The 20,489-nt window shown below is 40.9% G+C and overlaps 1 protein-coding gene across 2 annotated transcripts in view; it reads right to left on the bottom strand.

Moving 5' to 3' along the window:
• Positions 1-20,489, bottom strand: part of MEIOB (meiosis specific with OB-fold) — a 49,864-nt gene that overhangs the window by 16,729 nt on the left and 12,646 nt on the right. For both annotated transcript variants that reach the window (XM_036280310.1, XM_036280309.1), the window contains exons 6-10: positions 18,667-18,767; positions 17,246-17,298; positions 17,061-17,156; positions 9,681-9,782; positions 8,962-9,115 (exon numbers count right to left, since the gene is read on the bottom strand). In XM_036280310.1, the coding sequence (XP_036136203.1) occupies positions 8,962-9,115; positions 9,681-9,782; positions 17,061-17,156; positions 17,246-17,298; positions 18,667-18,767 (506 nt within the window). The remainder of the gene's footprint in view (positions 1-8,961; positions 9,116-9,680; positions 9,783-17,060; positions 17,157-17,245; positions 17,299-18,666; positions 18,768-20,489) is intronic.

Raw genomic sequence — 20,489 nt, 5'->3', positions numbered from 1 at the left:
AAAATTAAAGAAGAAGCTGCGTCGAGACTGGTAGGAGGGGCAGAGGCACGACGAGCTGGTCCCACACCCATGTGTGGCGGATAAAAATCAGGAGGACACTTCGGCTGGGAAGGTCCTCCCTGAGGACTGAGGGGTCTGCGTCCCACACCAGACGCCCTGCTCAGGGTTCCAGTGCCAGGAAGAGAATCCTCATAACTTCTGGCTGGAAAAACCAGTGGGAACTGAGGCTCAGGGAAGCTGACATGGCTGGAGCCCCAGGCAGCTCCTTAAAGGGCCCGCGCACGGACTTATCGGACTCTCCCTTTAAGCTTGGAGGGGAGGCAGCTCAACGGGCACCAGAGACATACAGGGAAGAACTGAGCTGTCTGGCACTGGAGTGAGGGCTGGAGAGGGGGCTTTCTCCGGGACAAATGTGCTGTCAGAGGCCTTTGTTCCTTTGGTGAGCTCTTCTCTGGAGCGGCAGACAGTCGCCATATCTGGGACTCCAGCAACCTGGCTCACACTGGTAGCCCGCCCTGGTGATTCCCTGAGGCCCTGCCCCGCCCCACCCCACCCCACCCCACCCCACCCCACCCCACCCCACCCAACTTTCAGGCCCACCCAAGCTGTTGCCAGTTGCTTAACCATAGGATTGGCCTGTCTGGGATCCAGGTTTTCCTAAATTCTTTCAAACAAGCAGCATCTGGTCTCAGCTAGCCCCATACCTCTTGTTAAGTAATACACAGAAACAAACACAGGGAGACAGCCAAAATGAGGAGACAAAGAAATAGGTCCCAAATGAAAGAACAGAACAAAACTCCAAGAAAAGAACTAAGCAAAATGGGGATAAGCAACATAACAGATGCTGAGTTCAAGATACTGCTTATAAGGATGCTCAATGAACTTAGTGAGAACCTCAGTGAACTTAGTGAGTGCCTCAAGAGTATAAAAAAGGACCAGTCAGAAATGATGGATGCACAGTCAGAAATGAAGGAGGCATTAACTGAAATAAAGAATAATTTACACAGATTCAATAGTAGAGTATGTAAATCCAAGAAGAAAACCATTGATTTGGAATATATGGAAGCAAAAAACACCCAATCAGAAACAGCAAAAAGAAAAAAGAATCCAAAAAAATGAGGATAGTGTAAGGAGCCTCCGGGGCAACTTCAAGCGTGCCAACATTAGCATCTTGGGGGTGCCAGAAGGAGAAGAGAGAGAACAAGAAATCGAAAACCTGTTTGAAACAATAATGGCAGAAAACTTTCCTAACTTGGTGAAGGAAACAGACATACAAGTCCAGGAAGCACAGAGAGTCCCAAACAAGATGAACCTCAAGAGGCCCACACCAAGACACATCATCATCAAAATGCAAAAGGTTCAAGACAAAGAGAGAATCTTAAAAGCAGCAAGAGAGGGGACATTCCAAAATGGCGGCAGAGTGAATGGAAGCTACACAGACTGTCTCCCAGGACCAAACAGGAATTACAACTAAAACACAAACAAATCGACGAGAAAAAGCAACAGAAAAGCAGCCTGCGAGGACCATATAACCAGGGACACTGACTCAATCCAGGTAGGATTGTGAAGGCACGAGACGGGGGCTGGGAGCCCATGGTTGGCAGCTTGGCAGCGGCCTTAGCTGTGAGCAACGCCCTCGGGTTAAACTTCCAAGCGGCTCCACAGCGCAGAGCCGGGACAGAGGCTAAAATAGCCACAGCCACTCACCTTGGGCTCCGACAGAGGGAGGGCAGACTGGACTGGAATTGTGTGGGGACACTCGGGATTTGGAGGGCGCTCAGAGCTTTTGCTGAGTTGCAGCCACACAGGATGGTGGTCATATTGCTCCTTCCCAGGGCTCTGGGGAGAGGCAGCAACCCCTCCCTCGGAGATTCAACCCCACCCTGTGGACCATTGATTGAAATGCAAATTGAGGCTCACCAACAACTAGCATCTGCCCCACCCTAGGGAAATCCCCTTACACTGAGCACCAGAGGGAGTTTTTCAATTAACTAACAACCCAAAACTCTTCAAGTAACCAGGACTGCTAGCCTCCAGGCAAAAAGCTAGATAACAGTACCCTTCCTGGGCTAGCAAGTCTAACCAGGATAGTAAGACTTGACAGCGGTGTTTAACGTGGGTCCTCCATCGCTCATCTAAACCTAGGAGAGGGAACCACAAACAGCAGAACACCAATACCAACCGAGAAAATTTGGCAGGCTCCAAAGCCCACTGTGATAGCCAAAATGGTGAAACACAGAAACAAAAGCCAAATGAAAGAACAAGAGACCTCCACCAAAGATGATATCAAAGTGGAGCAGTTAGGCAAGTTAACAGAGCTAGAATTCAGAGCCATGATCTTGAGGAAGCTCAACAGCATGAGTAAGGACATAGAGATGCTGAAAATAAACCAATTAGAAATTAAAAACCACCAAGAAGAGATCAAGAGTGACATATCAGAAATAAAGAACACATTGGAAAGTCTAAAAAGCAGAGTAGAGGAAGCTGAGAACTGGATCAGTGAAAAAGAAGACAGGTTAGAAAAAAATCAACCAATCAGAAAACCAAAAGGAAAAAACGATTAAAAAACAGGAAGACAGCTTAAGAGAACTGTGGGACAACTGGAAACATAATAATATTCGCATCATAGGAGTCCCTAAAGAAAAAGAAAATGAGCAAGGGTTAGAGAATATACTCAATGAAACAGTGATAGAAAACTTCCCTAATTTGGTGACGGAAGAAGGTATTTAAGTTCAAGAAGTACAGAGAGCCCCAAGTAAGAAGAATCCAAACAGGCCCACACCAAGACACACAGTAATTAAAATGCCAAAAATTAAAGACAAAGAGAGAATCTTAAAAGCAGCAAGAGATAGGCAACAGGTTACCAACAAAGGGAACCCCATAAGGCTCTCAGCTGACTTCTCACAAGAAACACTACAGGCCAGAAGGGAATGGCATGAGTCGTAATCAAGGTCATGAAAAACAAGGATCTGAATCCAAGACTACTCTACCCAGCAAGGCTGACATTCAAAATAGAAGGTCAAATAAAGAGCTTCCCAGACAAAAAAAAAAAGGCTAAGGGAATACATTAGCACCAAACCAGCACTACAAGAAATGTTAAAAGGACTGCTGTAATTAGCAGGAGAAATAGGAAGAAAAATATAACCACAATAAACAAAAATGGCAATAAATAAGTACATATCAATAATCACCTTAAATGTAAATGGAATGAATGCTCCAATAAAAAGACACAGAGTAGCTGATTGGATAAGAAAGCATGACTCATCTATGTGTTCTTTACAAGAGACCCACCTCACAACAAAAGACTCACATAGGTTGAAAGTGAAGGGATGAAAAAAAAATTTTCCAAGCAAACGGAAAGGAAAAAAAAGCTGGGGTAGCAATACTCATATCTGATAAAATAGATTTCAAAATGAAGACCATAACTAGAGACAAAGAAGGCCACTACATAATATTGAAAGGATCCATCCAACAGGAAGATATAACCTTGATAAACATATATGCACCCAATATAGGAGCAACAAAATATATTAAAAATCTTGTGGAGGACTTCAAAGGAGAAATCGATAGCAATACAATCATAGCAGGGGACTTCAACACCCCGCTGACATCACTGGATAGATCCTCTAGACAAAAAATTAGCAAGGAAACAGAGACTCTAAATGAAGCACTAGACCAAATGAATTTAATAGATATCTACAGAGAATTACACCCCAAAACTACAGAATACACATTCTTCTCAAGTGCACATGGGACATTCTCAAAGATAGACCACATGATAGGACACAAACTAAATCTCTACAAGTTCAAGAAGATTGCAATCATATCAAGCATCTTCTCAGATCACAATGGCATGAAACTAGAAATCAATTGCAACAAGAACATGCAAAGACATTTCAACACATGGAGGCTAAATAGCATGTTATTAAATAATGAATGGGTCACCGAGGAGATCAAGGAAGAAATTAAAAACTTTCTGGAAACCAATGAAAATGAACACACAACAACACAAAATCTATGGGATGCAGCAAAAGCATTTCTGAGGGGGAAGTTCATAGCACTACAGGCCTACCTCAAGAAACAAGAAAAATTTCTAATTGACTGTCTAACCTCACAACTTAAAAAATTAGAAAGCAAACAAAAAGAAAACCCCAGAGCAAGTAGAAGGAAGGAAATAGTAAAGATCAGAGCAGAAACAAACAACATAGAGATAAAAAAAAATAATTCAAAGGATCAATGTAACAGAGCTGGTTTTTTGAAAAGATAAACAAGATTTAGGGATCCTTAGCTAGACTCACCAAGAAACAAAGAGAGAGAACCCAAATGCACAAAATCAGAAATGAAAAAGGAGAAGTAACAACTGACACCACAGAAATACAAAAGATTGTTAATAGCTACTATGAACAATTATATGGCAACAAATTCGACAATCTAAGCAATATGGACAAATTTCTAGAAACACATAGTCTCCCAAAACTGGACCAGGAAGAGATAGAAAACTTGAACAGACCAATAACAACTAAGGAAATTGAAGAGGTAATCAAGACTCTCCCAGCAAACAAAAGCCCAGGCCCAGATGGCTTCATGGGGGAGTTTTACTGAACATTCAAAGAAGAACTAACACCCATTCCCCTCAAACTATTTCAAAAAATTCAAGAAGAAGGAAGACTTCCAAACTCGTTTTATGAGGCCAACATAATTCTAATTCCAAAACAAGACAAAGACATTACAAAGAAAGAAAACTACAGGCCAATATCCCTGATGAACATAGACGCCAAAATCCTGAACAAAATACTAACAAATTGAATCCAGCAATACATCAAAAAATTATTCACCGTGACCAAGTGGGATTTATCCCAGGGTTGCAAGGCTGGTGAAATTTTACAAATCAATAAATGTAATACACCACATAAACAAAATGAAGAATAAAAACCACATGATCATATCAATAGACACTGAAAAAGCATTAGACAAAATCCAGCATCCATTTCTGATAAAAACGCTCAGCAATGTAGGAATAGAGAGATCATATCTCGACATAATAAAGGCCATCTATGAAAGACCTACAGCCAACATCATACTCAATGGGCAGAAACTAAAAACATTTGCCTTAAGAACAGGAACAAGACAGGGATGTCCACTTTCGCCACTCTTATTTAACATAGTACTGGAAGTCTTAGCCACAGCAATCAGACATGAAGAAAAATTAAAAGGGATCCAAATTGGAAAAGAGGAAGTGAAACTGTCATTATTTGCAGATGAAATGTATTATACGTAGAAAACCCTAAAGACTCCATCAAAAATCTCCTAGACTTAATAAATGAATTTTGCAAAGTAGCAGGATACAAAATTAACGTCAAGAAATCGACGGCATTCTTTTTTGTTTGTTTGTTTGTTTTATCCTCACCCAAGGATATTTTTCCATCTTTTGTACAGATAGAGTGGGAGGGAGAGAGAGGAAGGGAGAGAGAGAGAGAGAAACATCGACATGAAGGGACACATCAAGTGGCTGCCACCCACACAACCAACCAGGGCCGGGGACAAACTGCAACCGAAGCACGTGCCCTTAGCGGGAACCGAACCCGGGTCTCTCCGGACCGCAGGCCGACGCTCTAACCGCTGAGCCAAACTGGCCAGGGCTCGACGGCATTCTTATGCACCAATGATGAACTCACAGAAAGAGAAATTGAAAACAATCCCATTTACCATCGCGGCAAAAAAATTAAGATACCTAGGAATAAACTTAACCAAAGAAGTAAAGGACATTGGAAAAAACAAATAGAGGAAGATATAAAAAAGTGGAAGCACATACCTTGTTCATGGATTGGAAGAATTAACATCATTAAAATGTCCATACTACCCAAAGCAATCTATAGATTCAATGCAATCCCCATCATAATACCAACGACATATTTCACAGAACTAGAACAAATACTTCAAAAGTTCATATAGGACCAAAAAAGACCCAGAATAGCCACAGAAATCTTGAAAAAGAAGGACAAAATAGGTGGGATCACAATACCGGATATCAGGTTATACTACAAAGCCACTGTAATCAAAACAGCCTGGTACTGGCACAGGAACAGGCATATAGACCAGTGGAACAGAATAGAGAACCCAGAAATGGACCCAAGGCAATATGCTCAATTAATATTTGACAAAGGTGGCAAGAGCATACAGTGGAGTAAAGACAGCCTCTTTAATAAATGGTGTTGGGAAAATTGGACAGCTACATACAAAAAAATGAAAGTAAACCATCAATTTACACCATACACAAGAATAAACTCCAAATGGATAAAAGACTTAAATGTGACCTGTGAATCCATAAAAATTCTAGAAGAAAATGTAGGCAACAAAATTCTGGACATCATACGCAGCAGAATTTTCACTGATACATCACCTAAGGCAACAGAAACAAAGGAAAAAATGAACACATGGGACTACATCAAACTCAAAAGCTTCTGCACAGCAAAAGAAAACCATCAAAATGGAAAGGCAACCCACTGTATGGGAGAACATCATTGCCAATGATACATCAGATAAGGGGTTAATTTCCAAAATATATAGAGTACTCATACAACTCAACAAAAGGAAGACAAAGAACCCAATAAAAAAATGGACAGAGGAGCTGAATAGACACCTCTCCAAACAGAACATACAAATGGCCAAGAGACACATGAAGAAATGCCAACATCACTAATCATTAGAGAGATGCAAATTAAAACAACTATGAGGTATCATCTCACACCTGTCAGAATGGCCGCCATCAACAAATCATTCAAACAAGTGTTGGTAAGGATGTGAAGAAAAGGGGACTCTAGTGCACAGCTGGTGGGAATGCAGACTGGTGCAGCCACTATGGAAAACAATATGGTGTTACCTCAAAAAATTAAAAATTGAACTGCCATTTGACCCAGTGATCCCACTTCTAGGAATATACCCTAAGAAGCCTGAAACACCAATCTGAAAGAATATATGTACCCCCATGTTCATAGCAGCACTATTTACAATAGCTAAGATCTGGAAACAGCCCAAGTGTCCATCAGTAGATGAATGGATAAAAAAGCTGTGGTACATATACACAATGGAGTACTATGCAGGTGTAAGAAAGACAGACCTCTTATCCTTTGAGACGACATGGAGGGACCTGGAAAGTATTATCCTATGTGAAACAAACCAAGCAGAAAAAGACAAATACCACATGATATCATTATATATGGAATATAATGAATATAACAGTCTGAGGAATAGGGTCGTCCCAGAAACACGGAAGTAGGGTACAGACTGACAACCCTCAGAAGAGGGGGTTGTGGGGGGGGTGGGAAGAGATAAACCACAGAACTTATATGCATGTATGCATAACCAATGGACATGGACAACAAAGCCGGGGATGGGGTGGGGGGATAGGGAGGAGGGTGTCAATGGGGTGAAAAAGGAGAAACATCTTTAACAACAACAACAAAAAAGCAGCAAGAGAAAAGCAGTTAGTTACCTACAAGGGAGTTCCCATAAGGCTGTCAGCTGATTTCTCAAAAGAAACTTTGCAGGCCAGAAGGGAGTGGCAAGAAATATTCAGAGTGATGAAAAGCAACAACCTACAACCAAGATTACTCTATCCTGCAAAGCTGTCATTTAGAATCGATGGCCATATAAAGACTTTCCCAAACAAGAAAAAGCTAAAGGAGTTCATCACCACCAAACCGTTATTATATGAAATGTTGAAGGGTCTTTTTGAAGAAAAAGATAAAATATATGAACAAACAAAATGGCAATGAATACATATCTATCAATGGAATCTACAAACAAAATGAGCAGGTAGAACAGAAATATTCTCATAGATACAGAGAACATTTTGTTGGTTGCCAGATGGGAGGGGGGGTTTGAGGGAATGGGTGAAAAAGGTGAAGGAATTAAGAAGTACAAATTCATTGCTAGACTGACAAACTTCAAAGGGAAAGGGGTTGGGGGGTGGGAAGAAATAAACCAAAGAACTTATATGCATAACCAATGGGCAGAGACAATAGTGTGGAAAAAGGTGGAAGGGGAGCGGGAGTGGGGAGGAGGGGGTCAATGGGGGAAAAATGAGAAACATCTGTAATATATTCAACAATAAAGATTTTTTAAAACAGTTCAAACAAACAAAAGAATCAACCAATGAATGCATAATAAATAAGTTGGAACAACAACTTGATCTCTCTCTCTCTCTCTCTCTCTCTCTCTCTCTCTCTCTCTCTGTCTCCTTTCTCTTAAAAAAAAAAAAAAAAAAAAAAATCCAGCCCTGGCCAAGTGGCTCAGTTGCTTGGAGCACTGTCTTGTACACCAAAAGAATGCAGGTTCAATTCCCAGACAGGGCACAAATCCAGATTGCAGGTTTGAACCCCTATTGGGTTGTGTATGGGAGGCAACCAATCAAGGTTTCTCTCTATAAAAATTTCAATTACAAAAACCCATAGGGAGATTTTCACAATAATATATTAGACACTTCTTGCCAACCATTTTTTGGATAAGAAGATCCAAAACTCTACTGCGGTTTACTTTTCTATGCAAGTAGATATTTTTACCTATGAGTTGTTGAAAATCATTCATCATGCAGTTGAAAATAATTTTTAAAAATGCTGTCACTTGCTATGGAACATGGCAACCAAAACAATTTTCTACTATATTATAAAACAATAGTTTGTCATTCCAGTTAAACGTTTCTGGCTATATCCAGTCTTTAAAATTTAGGACCGCAGAAACACCGTATTAAATTTTGCTTTAAATGGTCATTATAATCTTTGAATCTAAATAGTTTGCCATGGAAACTTCAGTATAGGTTATTTATTTATACATTTCTCTCAAGTGTATAATCACTGTGATATCCAAGAATAGCTTACACCTTTATAGGACTTAAAATTTATTAACAATAACTTTTTTATTTCTTACAAGAATGAATTTGCTACAAGTAGTTTGGGTGCTTACCATCTATTTCGAACTACTTTTGTAGTTTCATCATCAATGTTCAGTGTAGAAATGTAAGCGTAAAGAATGCCATAAAAAGGAACAGCTTTTCCTTTATTCTTCAGAGCTTTTACCTTTAATTGTTCAACTGTATAGACATCAACTATTGTATTTACTAAAAATAAAAAGAAGTTATTATAGCTCTCTCTATATATCCTAGGAACTCCAAATAATTATATCCAAATAGAAAAGGTACAAAGTTCAAATAAGAACATATATAAGTTTCAGTTAAGTAACAGAAAACTTATTATATTTGTTATATTAAAACTGATTATATAAATGGACATAAAATAAAAAAATTACAAAAAATGGGAAAGAATGAAAAATTAGTCTTCATTAAAATGAATTTATGATCATCAGAAGATGCCATTAGAAGAGTAAAAAGGCAACCTACACAGTGGGATATGCTAGCAATCTATAAAGAGACATAGGATTCATATCCAGAATATCTAAAAAAAGTCTTAAAAATCAATGAGAAAAAGACAGTCAACTCAATTTTTTAGCTCTCGTCAGATTGGCAAAAGGTTATAGAAAACTCTAAGAGTTTTAAACTACTGTTAAAAGTGGAACTATAGCAGTTACAGAATAAGAATATGGTATCTTTCACTATGTAAAACAAAACTTTATAGGCCCCAATTTTGGCCTTTTAAAAATTCAAATAATATTTAAAGGTCACTTACAATTTACGGATTCTTTCAAATAACTGTCAATGACATCATCCAGAGAATTTGTTTCTTTATTTTCTCTTATAAAATTCAATAAGATGTTAGCTTCTGGTGTCTCTTAAATTGAAAATGCATAATAATTAAAAATAAAACTGATTACTTTTTTTTTTTTAAATCCTCACCTGAGAATATTTTCCCATTTATCTTCTGATAGAATAGGGGTAGGGGGACATTGATGTGAGAGAGACACATCCATTGGCTGCCTCCCGCACAACCCTGACCAGGGCCAGGAACCAAACCACAACATGCACTTGACTGGAATCAAAACCATGACTTTGGTCCGTAGGCCGATGCTCTAACTGTTGAGCCAAACTGGCCAGGGCTCAAACTAATCACTTTTTAAATAACTGTGAATGACCCAAATTATTTTTTTAACCTTTGCCCATTTTAATAACAAAAGGAAATGAAATAAAAGAATGTAAGGGAGAGTACATAACTAAGAGAAGTACACAAATAGACTTTTGTTAATCCCATTCTGGAGGTGCTTTTAAAAAAATAATATTTTACCACCAATTTGTGTTATATGCATTGGAACAAATATAATGTTTAAATGTGAAATTAGGCAAAAGCATAAACTCACTGTATCTTTCTGCATGTCTATTTAGGGTATAAAGACAGTATACAGAACTTTACTGTCCTAAAAATGTATGTTTTTTTCAGTCATAAATATTTATTGCCTATTTATTCTAAGCTACAAAGTTCTATTCCTATATAAGCCTAAATTTATTGGTTTTTTTTTTTACATTTTATATTTTCAATTACAGTTCATATACATTATTAGTTTTAGGTGTACACCCCAGTGATTAGACATTACATAACTTACGAAGTGATCATCCTGATGAATCTTGTACCCATTTGACACCATAGTTATTAAAATATTACTGACTATATTCCCTATACAATAAGGCACTTTACATCCCCATGACTATTTTGTAACAACCAATTTGTACTTCTTAATCCCTTCACCTTTTTCACCCATCCCCCCAACCCACTCCTATCTGGCAACTGTCAAAACATTCTCTGCCATCTATGCAGTCTGTTTCTGTTCTGCCTTTTTTTTTTTTTTTTTAAAGAGAGAGGAAAGGAGACAGAGATAGAAACATGGATGTGAGAGAGAAACATTAATTGGCCGCTTCTTGCATGCCCCCCCACCAGGGATCAGGCCTACAACCTAGCAGGGATCAAGCCTACAACCTGGGCCTGTGCCGTGACCAGGAATCACCAGGACCTCTCAGTCCATGGGCTGATCCTCAATCCACTGAGCCACAATGACCAAGCTGCTGTTTGTTTATGTTTTTTAGATTCAGTTCTTTTTTTTTTTTTTTTTTTATCTTCACCTGAGGACATTTTTCCATTTTTTACTCAGATAGAGCGGGAAGGAGAGAGAGGAAGAGAGAGAAACATCGATGTGAAAGGGACACATCGAATGGCCGCCACCCACACGACCCAACCAGGGCCGGGGACAAACTGCAGCCAAGGTACATGCCCTTAGCGGGAACCGAACCCGGGTGTCTGTGGACCGCAGGCTGACGCTCTAACCGCTGAGCCAAACCGGCTAGGGCTAGATTCAGTTCTTGATAGATATGTATTTATTGCCATTTTATTATTTATATTTTGTCTTTCTCTCTTTCTTCTCCTTCCTTCCTTCCTTCCTTCCTTCCTTCCTTCCTTCCTTCCTTCCTTCCTTCCTTCCTTCCTCCCTTCCTCCCTTCCTCCCTTCCTCTCTCCCTCTCTCTCTCTCTCTTTCTCTCTTCTCACCCAAAAATATTTTTCCATTCATTTTGTAGAGAGAGAGGGAGGGAGGGAGAGAGAGACATTGATGTGAGATAGACTCATCGATTGTCTCCCTCAGGACCCTGATCAGGGCCAGAGACGGAACCTGCAATTCAAGTACGTGCCTTGACTGGAATTGAACCCAAGACCCTCAGTCCACAGGCCAATGCTCTAACTGCTGAGCCAAACAACCAGGGCTCTTTCCCCTTCCCCCTCCTCCTTGAAAACCCTTTAACATTTCATGTAATATTGGTTTGGTGGTGATAAACTCCTCTCGTTTTTTTTCTTTTCTATGAAGCTCTTTATCTGTCCTTCAATTCTAAATGATAGCTTTTCTGGGTACAGTAATCTTGGTTGTAAATCCTTGCTTTTCATCATTTTGAATATTTCTTGCCAATCCCTTCTGGCCCGCGTTTCTTTTGAGAAATTAGCTGACAGTCTTATGGGAGCTCCCTAGTAGGTAACTAACTGCTTTTCTCTCACTGCTTTTATGATTCTCTTTATCTTTAACCTTAGGTATTTTAATTAAGATGTGTCTTAGTGTAAGCCTCTTTGGGTTCATCTTGTTTGGGACTCTCTGCACTTCCTGGACTTGTGCGTGTATTTCCTTCACCAGGTTAGGGAAGTTTTTTGTCATTTTTTCAAATAGGTTTTCAATTACTTGCTCTCTCTTCTCCTTCCAGCACACCCATGATGTCAATGTTGGTATGCTTGGAGTTGTCCTAGAGACTCCTTACACTATCTTCATTTTTTGGGAATCTTTTTTTTTTTTTTTTTTTTGCTGTTCTATTTGGGTGTTTTTTGCTTCCTTATACTTCAAATCACTGGTTTGATTCTTGGCTTCTGCCCTGGCCGGTTTGGCTCAGCGGTTAGAGCGTCGGCCTGCGGTCTGGAGAGACCCGGGTTCGGTTCCCGCTAAGGGCATGTACTTCGGTTGCAGTTTGTCCCCGGCTCTGGTTGGTCGTGCGGGTGGCAGCCACTCGATGTGTCCCTTTCACATCGATGTTTCTCTCTCTCTCTCTCCCTCCCACTCTATCTGTACAAAAATTGGAAAAATGTCCTCGGGTGAGGATAAAAAAAAAAAAAAAAAATCCCTTATAAGATTCTTGGCTTCTTCTACACCACTGTTGATCCCCTGTAAATTATTCATTTCAGTTAGTTTATCCATTTCTGACTAGTCCTTTTTTATGCTGTTGAAGTTCTCACTAAGTTCATTGAGCATCCTTATAACCAGTGTTTTGAATTCTGCATCTAGTAGATTGCTTGTCTCCATTTTGTTTAGTTCTTTTTCTGGAGTTTTGTTCTATTTTTTCATTTGGGACATTTCTTTGTTTCATTTTGACAGCCTGTGTTTGTTTCTATGTATTAGGTAGAGGTGCAACATTTCCTGGGCTTGGTAGAGCAGCCTAATTAGTAGGTGTCCTATAGGGTCCAATGGCATAGCCTCCCCATTCACCCAAACTGGCTGCCCACCCACCCATGTGGGCTGTGTACACCCTGCTCTTGTATTTGAGCCTTGATTGCTGTTGGCATGTCAATGGTAAGGATTTATCCCCCAGCTGATCAGCTGCAGGTACTGGCTGTGACCACTGACCACCAACATCCAACCACTGAGGAGGATCAGCTGTGCTGGGGTCCAACCCACATAGGAGGACTGACTTTAGCAGGGCTCTAGTGCCCACGGAGTTTGCCCCTTGAGTGTGTCACTTGCAGAGGTGGTTAGGTAGTGGTGCTTCGACATGGTCTGAAGCTGTCCACTGGGTGTGCTAGCTCTGGGGCATCCCAGGAAGTGGAGGCCAAGGTCAGCTACCACTGTATTATGCCCAGGGCCACCTGGCATGAGCTACAAAGTGATCTGAAGATGGCTGCTACTTGTGCTAGGCTTGGAAGTACCCAGGCCAGGCCAAGCTGTGAACCAAGACTGACTGCTGCTAGTGCCAGGCCTGGGGCCACTGAGTGAGAGGTATGGGGCTTGCTGAGGCCAGATGCTGCTTGTATGAAAAAAATCTGAGGCATGACCAAGACGGGCCATTCATATGGAAAAGCCACTGGAAAGAACCTAAGTTGAGTGGGTCGGACGGAGTTTCAGAGAATTACCAGAATGAGGCAAATAGTGTGAGCCAGGTTGATAGAGTCTCAGATATGGCACCTATCTGCCAGCTCTGGGAGGAGGGCTCATCACAGGAAGAGTGGCCTCTGCCAGCACTTCTGTCTGGGAGAAAGCCTGCCTCTCCTCAGCGCTTGCCCTGATGCTGGACAATTTGGTTCCTCCCCATATGTCTCTGGTATCTTTCAAGCTGTTGCTAGAGCTCAGAGGGAGTGTACCCTAGTTACCCTGTGTGTGGGCCCTTTAAGAGGAACTGCCTGGAACTCTAGAAGACGCCAGCTCCCTCAGCTTTAATCCATGCTGGTTTTTAGAGCCAGAAGTTATAGGGACTTCTCTTTCCAGCACTGGAAACTTGGACTGGGGAGCCTGATGTGGGTCTGAAACCCCTTGCTCTTCAGGGGAAAACTCTGAAGCCAAGATATCCTTCCCAATTTTTATCTGCCACATGTAGTGTGGCACCAGCCTGGTCCACGTCTCTGCGCCTCTTACCAGTCTTTTTTTTTTTTTTTATCCTCACCTGAGGACATTTTTCCGCTTTTGTTCAGATAGAGTGGGAAGGAAAGAGAGGGAGATGGAGAGGGAAAGAAAGAGGGAGAGGGAGAGGGAGAGGGAGAGGGAGAGGGAGAGGGAGAGGGAGAGGGAGAGGGAGAGGGAGAGGGAGAGGGAGAGGGAGAGGGAGAGAGAAACATCTACATGAAAGGAACACATCAAGTGGCTGCCTCCTGCATGACCCCAACCAGGGCTGAGGACGAATCACAACCAAGGTATGTGCCCTTGACCGGAATCAAACTCACAACTCATTGGTCTGCAGCGGACACTATAAACACTGAGCCAAATCAGCCAAGGTGCCTCTTACCAGTCTTGATATAGTTTCTTTAATTCCCAAGTTGCAGGACTTCCATTCAGCTCAATTTCAGGTAGTTCTGAATGATGGTTGTTCTGCAGTTTAGTTGTAATTTTCATGTGACCCAAAATTATTTATTTTTTAAATATGTTTTTATTGCTTTTTTTAGGGAGAGAGGAAGGAAGAGAAAGAGAGAAACATCGATGTTAGAGAGAAACATCTATTGGCTGCCTCCTGCATGCCTCCTACTGGGGATCAAGCCCACAACCTGGGCATATGCCCTGACTGGGAATTGAACCAGGTTCTCTCAGTCCATGGGATGACACTCTATCCACTGAGCCATACCAGCTGGGCCCAAAATTATTATTATTGTTGTTGTTTTAATCCTCACCCGAGGATATTTTTTTCCATTTATCTCTAGATAGAGTGGAAGGGACGTGGGGAGGACAGAGAGAGAGAGAGAAACATTGATGTGAGAAAGACACATCGATTGGTTGCCTCCCTCATGGGGATGAACTGCAACCGAGGTACATGCCCTTGGCTGGAATCAAACCCGTGACTCTTTGGTCCGTAGGCTGACACTCTAACCGCTGAACCAAACCGGCCAGGGCTCAAAATTATTTTAATGGTAAAAAGTAAAGACATAAAAGAATACAGCCCTGGTCAGTGTGGCTCAGTTGGTTCAGCATCGTCCCATGGATCAAGAGATCATCGATTTGATTCCAAGTCAGGGTACATGCCTGGGTTTCAGGCTCTATCTCCAGTAAGGGAGTGCAGGAGGCAGCCAATCAATGTTTCTCTCATACGTCAATGTTTCTCTCTCTTCCCCCACTTTGTCCACTCTATCTAAAGATAAATGGAGCCCTGGCCAGTTTGGGTCAGCGGTTAGAGCATCGGTCTGTGGTCCAGAGAGACCCGGGTTTGGTTCCCACTAAGGGCGCGTATCTTGGTTGCAGTTTGTCTTCGGCCCTGGTTTGTCGTGTGGGTGGCAACCACTCAATGTGTCCCTTTCACGTCGATGTTTCTCTCTCTCTCTCTCTTCCTCTCTCTCCCTCCCACTCTATCTGAACAAAAAGTGGAAAAATGTCCTTGGGTGAGAATTAAAAATAAATAAATAAATAAATAAAATAAAGATAAATGGAAGAAATATCCTCAGGTGAGGATTAAAAAAAAATAGAGTCTTGTTATTTTACATCATATATCACAGTAATTCTACTTTAAAAAATTCTAATAATGGTTTGGTCAAAAATATAAAATTACTTTATAGTTCTCAATAACTATTGATGCTTTGTTATTGACCAGTAGAATAAGCTTGTGTTTAAAATGACACCCTAGCCCCGCTGGTGTGGCTCAGTGGTTAAGTGTTGACCCATGCACCAAGAGGTCATCAGTTCAATGCTTAGTCAGGGCACATGCCCATGGTGTAGGCCTGATCCCCAGTAGGGAGCATGCAGGAGGTGGCCAATCAATGTTTCTATGTCTCTCTACCTCTCCCTTCCTCTCTCTCTAAAATCAATAAAGGAAAATTTAAAAATAAATAAAATGACACGCTATACTATGTTTATATCTTCTTGAGACTGTGAAGGACGATTCCATTCTTGGAAATTCTGCACTCTTCTTCAGTGTTGGGCTGACCTCTCTCTGCACCACAAAGCACTCCGAGGATGCTTAAATGCACCAATCCTCTATCTCCCCAGGTTCTGCTCCCTTGAATTCATGCTAGAATTTCAACAACCACTCCAGTGGGTCTGATGGACACTTTATTACAGTTATAAACTAATGATACTACATATACGCCCTGGCCGGTTTGGCTCAGCGGTTAGAGCATCAACCCGTGGACCGGAGAGTCCTGGGTTCGGTTCCTGCTAAGAGCATATACCTCGGTTGCAGTTTGTCCTCCGCCATGTTTGGGTCGTGTGGGAGGCAGCCACTCGATGTGTCCCTTTCACGTCGATGTTTCTCTCTCTCTCTCCCTCCCACTCTATCTGAAGATAAATGCAAAAATGTCCTCGGGTGAGGATAAAAATTAAAAAAATAAACACATATATGTTCTCGGTGCTCCAGCCCTAAGTTATTTAATTGTAGTGAAAATGAATTTACTTTAAATAGTCAATAATTTAGGTTATCCAATCAATAGTATTGATCTCTCAAAAATTATCACAAGGAATGATGCTTTAAAAATGAGTCTGGCTGTCTGGCCTGTGTGGCTAAGTGGTTGAGCGTCGACCCATGCAACTGGCGGTGGCCAGTTCAATTCCCAGTCATGGCACATGCCCAGGTTGTGGGCCAAATCCTCAGTGGGGAGCATGCAGGAGGCGGTCAATCAATGTTCTCTCTCATTGATGTTTCTATCTCTCTCTCCCTTTCCCTTCCTCTCTTTCTAAAATCAATAAAGAAAAAAAATTTTTTTAATGAGTCTGGTTCTTCATATTTCTTTAGTAAAGATATCAAAGATATAGCTTATTGTACATTTTAAAAAATCATATAAAACAATCTTTCATTTTTAATCCAAATGAATTCTAATCTTTGCTTTCATTTATAAATACACAAATATTGGAATATATGATATAATCATTTCCAAAAGGATAAAAAATTTCAGATAACTTTTTACCTGGATTAGTTGTAATAATGGTTTTTGAGATTACAGTTGCTGTCATGCAGTCTCGAAATTTGTCAAAATTTATTCTTACGTCTGAGGCAAATATTACTGTTTGGGGGGGAAAGGCCATTTTAAATTATTACATGGAGGAGATTAAAAAATGACAAATATTGAACACAATCACTGTAGTATGATACCTGTTTCTCGTGGCATCCAGCTCTGTGCAAGTAGAATGGATTCATTATCCCAACTGTACATTTTGTAAAAAATGATAAAAATTGAATACATTAGAAAAAACTGGCAGTAAATTGGCAGAGTATCTTAAGGGCTGGGGTTAACCATCCCCCATGTGCCCAAAGGCACAATTTAAAGATGTTGGTTTTGCCCTGGCCAGTTTGGCTCAGCAGTTAGAGCGTCAGCCAGCAAACCAGAGTCTCGGGTTCAGTTCCTGATAGGGGCATGTACCTCGGTTGCAGTTTGTCCCCGGCACTGGTTGGGGTTGTGTGGGTGGCAACCAGTCAATGTGTATCTCTCACATGGATGTTTCTCTCTCTCTCTCTTTGTCCCTCTCTCCCTCCCACTCTATCTGAAGATAAATAAAAATGTTTAAAAAGATGTTGGTTTCTTCTGCGTCTTGCAGGGTTACACTCTCTATTCCACAGAGCATTTAACATCTACGTGATCAATCATTCCTCCAATTCCATTAATCTCTAACAATTTCTGCTCCATCAGTTCTTTCTTTCCCATCATTCAGTTCACTCCTGGCTACTTAAAACTGAGTAACTACAAGAGTAGTCACTTTTAGACTATTAAGTGAGGGCCCCCACAACAAATAAACTGCTCAGAGGACTTGATGGATTGAAGGCTCATTTCAAATTAAGTGCCTTCTTTGGTACCAAGGCATCTGGAGACTAAACAATGCCATGTAATACCCTGCAGTACTTCAGAATGTAGCCCTGCCCCACATATGAAACACCAGGAGCCCCAAAGAACTCAGCCTATGACAATGCTTGCTTTTCTATTATCTTTCCATGGCCTGGCTCCAGGGTACTACCCAAGAAATCATGGGAAGTCTGGCATGTTCATTATCAATGGGACCTAATAAATCACCATTTTTAATAAAAGAGAGCATAGTAATACACCAGTCACAGTGAGTCCATCTAAGCAATCCCATGTCATCTAAAGATCTCATTTTAAGGTAATCTTACAGTACAAACTGTAACAACTCAAAATATAAGGGTAACAAAATATAAGAGTGAGGTTCATTTTTTAAACATCATTTCTCTCCTATCATTACTCCGCTCCTAAAATTAAATCCATCATCTTTTTGATAAAATAAAAATGTTCTGCCCAGCTGGTGTGGATTGAGCATCATTCCATGGACTGAGAGGCTCTAGTTTGATTTCAGGTCAGGGCACATGCTCTGGTTTCGGGCTCGATCCCCAGTAGGGGGTGTGCAGGAGGCAGCCAATCGATGTTTCTCACATCAATGTTTCTATCTCTCTTTCCCTTCCTCTTTCTAAAAATCAATAAAAACACATTTAAAATAAAATAAAAATGTTCTGTCTTGATGGTAATAGCAGGGATTTTACATTTTGGAACAGATATGGGAGGTTACCATATCATTGCGAAAGAAGACTCCATCTCATCATAGAGTTTAACTTCACACCTCTGGCCTTTTCTTCTGTCTGAAGTTGTAAAGTATTTTGGCTCTCCAACCTTAGAAATGGAAGAAAATTATTACTCTTCTCCTATAATTATAGAGGTACCTAAATATTTACTGATGGAAATACTCAGTGTTTACCCTTTAAACAGCAAATAAAAAGTATCAAAATAGCAAGAATCACTAATATATATTTGATTATTTAAAAGCATCTTCACCCTGGCAGGTTTGGCTCAGCAATTAAAGTGTCAGCCTCTGGTCACAAGTTTGATTCCCGGTCAAGGACACATACCTACCTGGGTTGCAGGTTTGATCCCAGGCCCTGATCAGGGTCATGTGGGAAGCAACCAGTCGATGTGTCTCTCTATCATTGATGTTTCTCTCTCTCTCTCTCCCCCTCCCTCCTTTTTACTCTGTCTAAAAATCAATGGAAAAATATCCTCAGGTGAGGATTAACAAATACATACATCATACATACATACATACACAAAAACATCTAAACTAGGTGCATTTAACTGATGTTAAGTTACACAGCTTGATTGAAGAGAAATACTGATATATGTATTTTAAGTTAAGACTGTGGGGTCTTTTCAACATGTCAGAACAAATGCTCCATGACAAGCTCACGGGTAGAATCTATGTGGACTCACTGAGGATAGAAAGTATATTTTCAACATCTGTGTATCTCCATGGCTTAGTACATATGGGGCCTGGCACAGAGTTCATATGACTAGATGAACTCAGTCTCTCTGAGCCCTGGTGTCCTCATCTTTCTAGTGCAGGTATGAATATTAATATCTCCTTTGTGCCTTTATAAGGATAAGGTGGTGAGGACCAAATAAGGGATGTATGGCAAAGTGCTTTGACACAGTCTGATTCAATCCACACTGTGGGTAAGAGGATTGTGGAAATGAAGGTGAACTCAGGGGCCCTTATGCTACCCCAGGGGGTTTTACATGGGACAGCAGGCACCTCTGACAGCCATATCGCAATGACCCAAGCACAGACAATCAGCTGACTACCCCTATGCCACTGTCACCACTGCATCTATCAGCAGGGCTAAACTCCATGGGAAGAAGCTGAAGGAAGACTCACAACTACCAGCAGGATAGTATTTAGAAAGAAAGTTAGAGGAAAGGACAGCCAGAGTATGAAAGAGGCGTTTTCCATATGATAGCACACAAGAAAATTGTACAAAAAGGAGTGTTAAAGAGACCTTAAGCAGAGGTAAGAAGGAAGAGAGAGCAAGTTAACTAAAAATGTGAAGGAAATGTGGGAGGGCTGGAAGTAAAATGGGAGAAGGAAGGCAGTGAAAAAAGAAGCAATGTAATCCTATGGAAGAGGGTACCAGACTCATGGGGTGGAGGTGGGGTGGGGGGTGTGTGTGGAAAAAGCTATTGCAGGTTTTTGCTTATATTCATACTGAGTGTTAGAAAATTCTTACTACATTGCAATATAATGACATTATATAGGATTGCAGGAAAAGTGAGAGATCATATCCGGACTTTAACTAAGATTGAACCTAAACTGCTGAGAAAGTGACTGGTATTTTTCATGATTGTCATGTAGGGTGTTTAGTCCTCCATCCTGGATTATACTGAGTGCTCACTGCATGGCTGGCACTATGCTAGGCTGGAAATAGAGTGATGAACAAAGCAGACACGCCTCTGCCATCAGGGGCCTGCCATCGGGTATAGCTGACTCTCTTATTGGTCAGTTAATTAATACAGAAACCAATTAGCAATTACTTAACATTAACTATAAGTACCTAAGTCAAT

Source organism: Molossus molossus, unplaced genomic scaffold (assembly GCF_014108415.1).
Source record: "Molossus molossus isolate mMolMol1 unplaced genomic scaffold, mMolMol1.p scaffold_m16_p_3, whole genome shotgun sequence".
In the NCBI taxonomy this organism is placed as follows: domain Eukaryota; kingdom Metazoa; phylum Chordata; class Mammalia; order Chiroptera; family Molossidae; genus Molossus; species Molossus molossus.
The sequence above is the reverse complement of the archived record's forward strand: the minus strand, read 5'-3'. Positions and strand labels throughout refer to the sequence as shown.